Here is an 11,264-nt window from a genome sequence, read left to right as displayed (position 1 = left end):
GGACTTATGTACTATGTTTTATGATCAATACAGTTGTGACAATGTACCCCATATGCGGTGTAAGTTGTCACAATATATGGGGCAAATTGACACATGTTATTCTTGTGGCACTTTCCAGAAATTGGTAGATATTATTAATGCAACTATTACTAATGCAAAAAGACTATAAATGTTACCAGCATTAAATACTTAGCGTCTTAAATAGAATCAAAACATAATTAAATGAAAGGTGAAACTATATTAGTTACATAGGAAAGAAAGTAGGGGAACCTGTGGCTTATATTTTCTCAACCTAAAAGATTTAGTGTTACATCAAGCTTTGTAGGAGAACCAAAACTGCCATGAAAACTGAACTAGCTCATAGCTAAGGAATCAAAACTACAAACTGAAAGGTCATAACAAAATGACGAAATTATCAAATCATAGCCTACGTCTCCAATAGGCCTACACAAAATTAGCCAAATGCATTTAAGTTGTTTCTGATTGTAGTTTATGAATTGCAAAGAATTCCTCTGATAGGACTACTGTATAGCTAGGAGAGGAGTAAATATTATTACGAAGTTTAGTTGCGTTTTATTAGTACTCACCGCAAACTAGTTTGAAAATGTTTATCCTTTTGCTCCTACAAAGTACCATACCTGGAGGTCATCGTCAGAGCCACAGTTAATATATACGTAAAACAAATTCTTCTTCCCTCAGTTTTCGTACGCCGATTCCGTACATCGAATGCACTGAATTCACTTCTCGCTATATGTACTCGCACTGTATGGATCGCCATAAACTAAACACAATGTATCGTCGTCCTCTGAGAAAGAATCGTAATCTTCTTTGGACCTTCGTTGACATTGTTTATAGGTGCAAAACTATTTGCTTGGGGAGTTCTTATAGCAAGAGCACCATGTCTTTTCAGAGATACCGGATACCAGTCTGGGCCAGCAATGGTCTTTTCATTCCACGACTCTGGGCATTTCAATCCTAGCGCTTTTGCATAGTTGTAAACCAAATCGCGAACCTCTTTTGTAGTGAGTCCAAATTATATGTGCGAAGCTTGTTTTGGTATGATACTAGTAATTCTTCCTAGTATTACGAAGAGTAACCTAATGTAAATTAGCATTGGCCGAACTGTAGTTCGCCATCTGTAACTCGTGCACAAAATCTTGCCAATGTTCTGTAGTGGACATGAAATTCTTTAGCAGTTTTAGGCCTACGTATTGATATGGGGTTGTTATTTCTTTTCATAGCTCTTGCTGCAACTAGTAGATCTTCCATTGTTGGTGCTTTCTTTTGCATATTCTCACCGTCTGCGAAACAGAAATGAAATCTTTGAGTTTTGCGTCCCACGGTTATGCCGGTTAGGCTAAAGGAGACGGTGATTATGAGAAATGAATGAAATGGTGGAATGAAGAAAGTGGGAGGAAACGGGAGAACCCCGAGAAAACCCACGCACACGGTGTTTGTCCACCACAAAGTTCACTTGGCGGGGTCTGGGATCGAACCCGTCTGCGAAACAGAGATAACCCTATCGTTTGTATCATACATAACACACAATGGGGCACATTGTCATAGTGACAATATGCCCGTCTTATTTGTGACAACTTGTCCCACGCGTCGCCATTACTCTTTTTACAAAATATCTATATCAAACGACAAGATTAGGCGCATTCAAAGTAGCACATTATGAAGCTCTATTTGTAACCTACATGACACACAAAAATATTTGCTTCTACAGACAAATGACACTGAAAACAGACAAAGTTCAACTGACGCAGCACCGTTGTTCCCGCGCATTTCCAAACGAGTACAGTTAGTTGTGGCATCTAGTAAGTAAACAAGAAAGCAGCATCGGCGAGCTAATGTTTTCGCTTTTTTCAGAATTGCTACTGTGACAACGTGCCCCGGTCTCCCCTACGTTTGACGAGTTTAAAGCCATATGTGCCGGTACTACCAGTAAATATGTAGTGCATTAGTAAAACTATTAGTATTATTTCTTACCTTTGATGGTAGCACAAGTATTCTTCAGTAAAATTTAGTTTTCCAACAATAACAGTTTATTTCAGTTATTTGTTGGTACTCTTCAAATAAGCATTCTTTAGAATCAACACTAACAATAGCGTAAAAATTATTGTCAAATTTAAGAAGCTTAATGCTCAGAGTTCCGAAAACTACGTAACACTTACTACTTCAAGTGCTGAATTCAAACTTCCGTACTAGTGGAAGTTTCGAAGTTACTACAGTAAAGAAAGCTGCATTTTCGAGGGGAAAAAAGTCGCGAAAGAAATGCTCGGGAAATCCCCGCAACTGAACACACAAAGCATAGGAACTGAATACTTCAATACAACTATTTATTTTACGCTGGAAGATATTTAATTTCATTTAAGACATTTTGAAACATTTACTTTATAAAATATGAATTATATCTTTGTTAATTGTTTTAAATTAATTTTCTGAAAAGAAACGTCTTGCAACAAATGCTCGGGAATTTCACCTAATTGAACGCACAAAATATCGAAAGTGACCTTCAAACAAAACCATTTATTTTACGCTGTTAAATTAATATATTTGGTGTTCATATTTGGCAAACGTCACTGAGGCTTCTGGGATGATCGATCTACATTTTGTTCGTTCGTCTGCCTGTACCACACATACTACAGGGCACCACCTTCGATGTTTTAAGTTTAAATTTTCAGGGTACAAGCACGAGACACACTAAATTTCCAGTATAGATTTTGGCGGCATACCAAAGTACAATTTCAAAATGGTGGCTTAAAAAAATAGCGGGTATCCATACAAAGTGCAATTTTCGGTCTTTTAAGTTGAAATTTTTAGAATATAAGCACGAGACACACTAACTTAGCTGTATATATTTTGGCGGCAATCTAACGTAAAATTTCAAAATGGCGGCCAGTTTTTCAAAACAGCAGTGAATAGAAAATTGTTTCAAGTTGTGACAATGATAACCTTGAAATATAAATCACATTTTAGCACTTTCACCCCAAAGACATTGAAATATTTCGAAAAAACCCAATTAAACCCGAAAAAACCCGATTAAACCCGAAAATACCCGAAAAAACCCACATGGGCCCAGGTGGGTTGGGCTTTTTCAAAAAAACCCGGGTTTTTTCAAACCCTGTTCGTAAAGGAATGCTAATGGTTCTAAGTTAATATGCGACGTTGCTACATAATGAAACTTCCAATTCCCTATAGCAGCTAAAGGCGAATATATCAGTACTCTTTTCTCTTTGTTTTGACCTGAAGACTTGCACTCTTATTGTTCGTGAGCGCCATTTTTAGAACACCTGATACCGAGTTTCATCTTCCTAACTTGATAGGTTCGTACTGAAATTTTGAACCCTATTTCCTTTCCTTGGGATGCGCCACTGAATAAAGGACCCCGCACTTTTCTTATGGAAAGTGGCTTTCGGCTAATGTTAAAACTTCGCTGGTTGATAGTTCTTAACATGTGGATCAAAAGTCTCAATGGGCACAAAGACCGAAATCCACTCCTTCCCCCCCAAAAAACCGCCTCCAAGTAGCTGGGGGGATCGAGCTGATTTCAGCATGTAAAACAATTTGTTGTTTTAATCAACTCAACAAGGACCCTAAACAACCACATGTTAGACTATCAAACTACTCCACTTGACACCGCCCTTTGCCCCCCACATATCCCCCCCGCGAATTACCTTATGAATGTTCCATATTACTGTAGTTTATAGTTGCGCGTATGTGTTGAAATACCTACAGTTTTGGTCTCACCGACGATATAATGGGTTTCACGTATCGCTGATTACGAATCTGAGGTGAGAGTTCTAGAATTCAAGATGGAGGATCAATATGGCGGATCAAAAACACGAAACTCCTGAATGTAGCCACAAATAGCTTTTTACTAGGGTATTTTGGGTCGTTGGTTACGAATCTGAGGTCAAAATTCTTGAATTCAGGATTGCAGATCCAATATGGTGGATAAAAACGTCGAAGCCACAAATCGTAGTAGACTAGAGTGTTTTTAGATCGCTGTTTAAGTACGCAACATTCGTTGATACTTCAGCCACCATGTAGAATTATTCTGCACCCTTGCCCTATACCAAAACCCACCACAGATATCTTAATGCTGAACGGTGTTAAAATAATTCATCAATTATCTGTTCATTATTTTCATCATTTCGGTTTGCAGCATGTAATGTGGTACTTAGCAATGAGTCATCGGGATATCTAATATTCTGTAAATGTCGTGCATGGCCTAAATACCACAAGATACTTGCAGCGTGCGCACATGTACCTAATGTACGAGCACCGCTTTGACATGTACAGTAGTAACCTTGAATAACATTTTGATCATAATCCTGGTCATTGTGTTAGTAGACAGAGGATACCGTGATGCAATTCCTTTACTGGAATATTTAGGAATTGATCATAGAATGCCCGCACTCCTACTACCACGTGAAAGACAACTATCAACAGAAGATGCGAATACTTCTCGACTAGTTACTAAAAGTCGATGGATAGTCGAGGCAAGAAACGGGCATCTAAGATCTGTTTTTAAGTTTCTAGCACAAACGTTGAATCTGCAACATGCAAAGAAACTGAATAGTTTCTATCGCATAGCTGCAGCTATTTTGAACAGATACCATCCCGTTATTTTCATGCAAGATGCAACCATTGAATTAGCTAGAAAAATGAGAAATAGGTCAATCATGCCGAACGTTGTTAAAGCAAGAGTGGAGGTAGATAATCTTATTAGAAGGAACGGTCAATGGGTACCGCTGAATGATCAAGGCCTAATTGATTTCTCTGTACTTAACTTAAACTACTTACGAGATTTGACTGTAGGCACATATCAAGTAGATCTCTCATCCTCTTACGTCCAAGATAAACTAATACGAGATAAGGATGAGCAATTCCAGCTTGACGAAAACGTAACTGAACCGGGATTCCTGCGCATACGTCTCTACTCAAGGTTCCGCAATGCAACTAAGCATCAAGTTTTCATAGCATATGTAGCCAATGATGAAGATGACCAGGATTATGATCAAAATGTTATTCAAGGTTACTACTGTACATGTCAAAACGGTGCTCGTACATTAGGTACATGTGCGCACGTTGCAAGTGTCTTGTGGTATTTAGGCCATGCACGACATTTACAGAATATTAGATATCCCGATGACTCATTGCTAAGTACCACATTACATGCTGCAAACCGAAATGATGAAAATAATGAACAGATAATTGATGAATTATTTTAACATCGTTCAGCATTAAGATATCTGTGGTGGGTTTTGGTAAAGGGCAAGGGTGCAAAATAATTCTACATAGTGGCTGAAGTATCATGGAATGTTGCGTACTTAAACAGCGATCTAAAAACACTCTAGTCTACTACGATTTGTGGCTTCGACGTTTTTATCCACCATATTGGATCTGCAATCTTGAATTCAAGAATTTTGACCTCAGATTCGTAACCAACGACCCAAAATACCCTAGTAAAAAGCTATTTGTGGCTACATTCAGGAGTTTCGTGTTTTTGATCCGCCATATTGATCCTCCATCTTGAATTCTAGAACTCTCACCTCAGATTCGTAATCAGCGATACGTGAAACCCATTATATCGTCGGTGAGACCAAAACTGTAAGTATTTCAACACATACGCGCAACTATAAACTACAGTAATATGGAACATCCGTAACGTAATTCGCGGGGGGGGGATATGTGGGGGGCAAAGGGCGGTGTCAAGTGGAGTAGTTTGATAGTCTAACATGTGGTTGTTTAGGGTCCTTGTTGAGTTGATTAAAACAACAAATTGTTTTACATGCTGAAATCAGTTCAATCCCCCCAGCTACTTGGAGGCGGTTTTTGGGGAGGAAGGAGTGGATTTCGGTCTTTGTGCCCATTGAGACTTTTGATCCACATGTTAAGAACTATCAACCAGCGAAGTTTCAACAACATTAGCCGAAAGCCACTTTCCATAAGAAAAGTGCGGGGTCCTTTAATATGATAAACACCAAATTTAAAGTAGTGCTATGTTCATAAATTCGTTTCAGACTATTCAACAGTTTCTCCGTGATGCAATCACAAACAACAGGCAGCATCGCATTCAATATGCGTAAGGTACTCAAATTTTGACCCTTCTCTCCCCCCTCCCCCCGTAGAAAATTTTTAAACGAAGTAGTTTGATTAAAACCGGGGTGGATTGATTTAAATCACTTGATTTTTTTAATAGAAATCGTTAATTTAAATCGAATTCCGAAATAAATTAATTTAAAGTGAAAAGAAGTAAAATCCCGTTTCTGTCCTGTTATTTCAATTATGGAAGTTAATAATCATAACACAATGAGACTCAAATGTACAATATAGTATGAAAACAAGTGTCATGCAGAGGATGATTAGAGAAAATACCGTTTTGAACAGGTAATGGAGCAATCTTGCTTTCTTCTTTTCGTAACATTGGGTTTGGGTTTTAAAATCGTTAACTATTCCAACAGAGAAATCACCATCGACATTTAAGACATAAATTCTTTTTTGTGCGTGTCTATTTGTTTGTTCCCAGATAATAGGGCGTATTTAGAGGGGCCCTATCCCCTCTCCAAATTGTTTTTTGTTAATTTTATAACTTTAGGCGAAATTTATTTATTTCAAGCCGCAAGCTAGTTCTGAGTTTTTAAAAATAGGCCCTTGATAAATATCAGTAACTTTTGTGAAAAAAAAAGTGTCATTTTGATAAACGTTGCTGTACTTTTTCTTAATGCTTAACCTTTTAAATTATATCACCTACTGTTAGGTGATAGGGTAGAATCTTCATTATTCGATTAAAAAAGTACCAATAAGGCTTTTTACTTCGTTTTCTTCAAGACTGGAGGCATTTTAGAACACGTTGCATATGCTTTCACGCCTTTCTGCATTGAAGCATAGTGTGTGATGACGTCATAAATTTAAAAAGATATTTTTTGATATGCGTATTATTATTATTTTTTGGCGTGTTACATTTTGCATTCAGAATACTGAAATTTTGCACATTCGTTCAGTGCACTCTTTAATAATTTTTAGATGTTTTCAGATCTCTGCGTGGAAACAGCGGACTCCAGAGGGGCAAAAATGTTTAAAAAAGAATATTTTTAACAAAAAATGGCTTTTTTTCGTGATTTTCCCGCCTTAGATGGAGACACATGAATGGTATTGTTTGAAAGGCTATTCTATTCTGAAGAAAATGATGTACGTACTATGCTCCTAGGATAAATAGGAATGTCTCAGGAAACTGTTACCTGAGATCCTGTTTTATACGGGAATCTGAGGTATTTGGGGAATATTATATTTCGCGGGCTTGCTTTTGCACCTACAAGATTGAAATTTTCCACATTTACTCAGTGCACCCCTCAGTATTTTTTCAGATTTGTTTCAGATCTCTGCCTTAAAACAGGGGGAGGGGTCCACAGAGAATTTTTAAAAAGATATTTTTAACAGAAAATTCCTTTTCTCGTGATTTACCTGCCCCAGATACATGATGGAGACAGTTGAAGGATACCGTTTGAAAATTTGTTTTATTCTGAAGAGAATAATGTACAAATCATGATCCTAGGATAAATAGGAATGTCTGAGGAAATTTTTATATTACATCCGGGTCTTCTGGGGCATTGTGGGAATGTTCTCAGCTCATTGTTAGTTTCCTCACCCTTACTACTCAAGATAGAAGATGAAATTTTGTACACACATTTAGTACACCCCTTAGTATTTCCCAGTTGATTTTGAGATCTGTGCGTTAACATAGGGGAATCCAGAGGGGATCAAAAAGGAAAAAAAAAAATAACGATTACTCAAAATTTCCCCCTTCAGGGACATGATATGGAAATGTAACGTTTCAAAAGCTGTTCTATTCTAAAGAGAGTGATGTATGTACCATGATGCTGTAGCTACTTGACTGAAAGTCTATAATTTACCTTTAAAAAGAGCCATAATTTAAAAGGGTTAAGAAACATTGTTTGGGATTGACAAAGGTTAACGATTGGGGATAATTCAAAATTCAACCCCAATACTTTCACTTAAATGGCATAATTAACTTTTAATAGTAATTCCTAATGCTTTTTCTTCAGTTCGCGACTTGTATTATACGAGGACAAAGATTTGATTTAAATCAAAATAATCGATTTAAATAAAAAAAATTCAACAAAAATTATTTTTAAAAAAAAAAATCGTGATTTTTTTTCCCACCCTGATTAAAACCCAGTTACAGGTATGTGATGCAATGAGAAACGACACCCTTTTTATTTTTATATTCGAGATTACAGTTGAGCTCCGTTACATCGATTTTGATCGAGGGCACCCGTGTAGCGTAGTCGCTAACGCTCTCACCTTCGGTGCGAGCGGTCCCAGGTTCGATTCTCGGTGGGATCACTCGGTCGAAAAAGTGTAGGTCGCTTTATCTGGCCACCCACCCTAAATGAGGTTTTCGTGGATTTTCCTCATTCATACCAGGCAAATGCCGGGGGGTACCTAAATTAGAGGTCCCAGGCCGCTTCCGTCCTTACCCAATCCTTTCATCCTTCCCTTTCCCCAGATTGTGTGCTCGCCGAGGGACGTCATCCCTCAAATCGTGAAAGGCTAAATGGCCTTAGATGGCGAAAGCCCAGAAATTGAAAAAAATCCTAATTGATCGAGGGCAAACAAAATTAGTTATGCAGGATTCCCAAACGCTTTTTTTTTTTTTTTTTTTTTTGTTATATTCTGGTTTGGTAATAGTATCTTGATAAATAAATATATTAAGCCAATTCTGGAACTAGGCTTGTACTGAGAAACACAGTTGAGGAAATTAATTATAATCACATTAATGTTTTTATTTAAAAGGAAGTTTTGAAGTATATTTCCGGAGGTGTTTTATTGTGGGTTTTACTCTTGCCCCCCGAAAAAAAAAAAAAAGATTTTTGGGCTGGCTAAAATTCTAACAATCCTGGTAGGGACTCAGATTATCTGATATTAGATTGTTTCTCCCAATCGTACAAAAGTGTGTAATTGTCGTACTGAACTCTTAGTTGCAAATGAGAAATTCTACTTAACATATATGTTTTGAAAGATCATTGAAGATAAATACCTATTCATATGTATGTATACAGGGTGGCCCAAAAGTAGGTATACAGTACCGTACTGATCATCTCATTGCATTTTATATCATTTCTTATTCTTACCCATAGTTTCTTTATAATTTGTTCTTAATATCCATTTACTTATATCTTTAGCTCGGAACAGCCGAGAATGTTATACTTGATCAATGCAGGAGTGTATACCTACTTTTGGGCCACCCTGTAGATAAATAGAAGGAGTTTTGAATTTAATTCTGTAATACAGTTTAGTAAAACCATGTTAAGTAATAATTAATACTAATATTATTTGATATACTACAAAGATATTTATATAAAATTTAATTACCTTGTATATAGGGAGACTTGGTGAGAAGTCTGAAAGCAAATGGGGCACCAGAATTAGACGTTAAAAAGGCTGTAGCTGAACTTAAACTTCGAAAGAAGACTCTGGAAGATAAGGAACTACAACTTGCTCCAGCAGCCGCTACATTTGATAGAGCCAGAATGGAAGATTTGCTTCGGAGACGCTTTTTCTTTGATCAGTCATTTGCTATATATGGAGGTAGGTGTGTGTATATGTGCTTTATTTGGTATCTAGAGTCAGTTCCTCTGTTTTTACTTGTGTTAGTGATACATGATTTTTTTCTTGTATTCCAAAAAAATAAATAATAATAATAATAATAATAAATAAATAAATTTAGTTATTTCTTTGCGCTTCAGTGGCACTTTTGAAACATAACATTTATTTTAAATTTGATCGCTTTCAAGTAGTACAAATCTATAGTATCTCTTTCCTTAATATATACATATGTAAATGTTTTCAAATCACTAATAACATTGATTTTATTTCTGTACCTTAAAGGTATTACCGGTCAGTACGATTTTGGTCCCATGGGATGTGCGTTAAAAGCCAATATATTGAATGCATGGAGAAATTTCTTCGTACTTGAAGAGCAAATGCTGGAAGTGGATTGTTCTGTTCTGACACCTGAACCAGTGCTGAAGTAAGTGTAAACTGTTTTAATGATGCAAATATCCATTTTCATTTACTGAGTCTAATACTTTAAGTACTGTTAAGTGTATACTTTTTTTCTCTGAGACCCTCCTGAGCAACTCCTTACAATAGATTCATTCTCTGATAAAAGTGTTAAAGGCGTGAGAAACTTTTGCAGAAGGATTTTATGAAGGCTGAGCTGTTTTTTGTGGTCGTTTGTAGAAGTGGTAATCCATTAGTTTTGCGTTAATGCTTCAGATTATTCCAAGCTAAAGGAAAAGATTCCTGGACATAACCAGTATATGTGTTGGTGTAATGTGAAAGGTTTATGAAGGAGAAAACTACTTTGGTATACAACTCATGGTAGCCGTTCTGAGGAAAATTGTCCTCGCTTTTAAGGGAAGAGAAGGAAAAGTAAACACTAGTAGGGGCTGTGGTCTTTTTCCTGGAAATGTACCAGTTGTGTCAAAAAAATTCGTGCTACAGAATACGAAGTAAAATGAGGATGAAATAAAAGAAAATTAGAAATAATTATTCCACTAGAAGTGTGCTTTTAGATTGTTTTACCTGTAGCCCTACTGAGTCACGAACCCAGACCAGAAACAATAAAAAGATCGTGCTAACCACGTGGCTACTCGGGATCGGAAAGAAGGACCTACACTCATTATATTGGTAACTTCTACAACCAATGGGTAGCAGAGTGGGAGAAAAAAATCACCACTAATGTACGGATAGGAGAGAGGTGAGAGACTTCAAACAAGACAGAACCATGCCTTCTCTGTGCTAACTGTTATCTTTCTTCTAGCTCTGTCGCTGTTGGCAGGCAAAAGAAATTACTTTATTTTTCTTTCAGATTCGCATTTAGGTTTAACCAGTTTTCTTGAAGTAGGAATAAAATGAACTCGTCTGGCACTGTGATTTAACAGAAATGCTTTGATTGGATGGGGATTAAAATTTCTCTTCAGCAGCAATACGAATTTTAAAAAATAGGAACACATTTTAACTAGAGATCGAATCTGCGATCCACAGAAAAGAATCTACCTGGACTATACAATTAAAGTTACACAACAGCTATAGGTAAAAATGAAAATGTAGCATGGTTTACTCTGTAATTATTCGATTAAATAATAATAACAGTAATAATATTATGAAACTACGTACCAAACAAGCACAGAATTGAGGATGGGGTATTGCGTACTTGGTAATTTGAT

General features: G+C 36.8%; 1 protein-coding gene across 2 annotated transcripts in view; it reads left to right on the top strand.

Moving 5' to 3' along the window:
- Positions 1 to 11,264, top strand: part of GlyRS (glycine--tRNA ligase) — a 56,344-nt gene that overhangs the window by 6,347 nt on the left and 38,733 nt on the right. For both annotated transcript variants that reach the window (XM_081737222.1, XM_081737223.1), the window contains exons 2-3: positions 9,417 to 9,621; positions 9,922 to 10,063. In XM_081737222.1, coding sequence (XP_081593348.1) covers positions 9,417 to 9,621; positions 9,922 to 10,063 — 347 coding nt within the window. The remainder of the gene's footprint in view (positions 1 to 9,416; positions 9,622 to 9,921; positions 10,064 to 11,264) is intronic.

The sequence above is a fragment of the Thermobia domestica genome, chromosome 13 (genome assembly GCF_964235325.1).
Source record: "Thermobia domestica chromosome 13, izTheDome1.hap1.1, whole genome shotgun sequence".
Lineage (NCBI taxonomy): Eukaryota > Metazoa > Arthropoda > Insecta > Zygentoma > Lepismatidae > Thermobia > Thermobia domestica.
The sequence above is the reverse complement of the archived record's forward strand: the minus strand, read 5'-3'. Positions and strand labels throughout refer to the sequence as shown.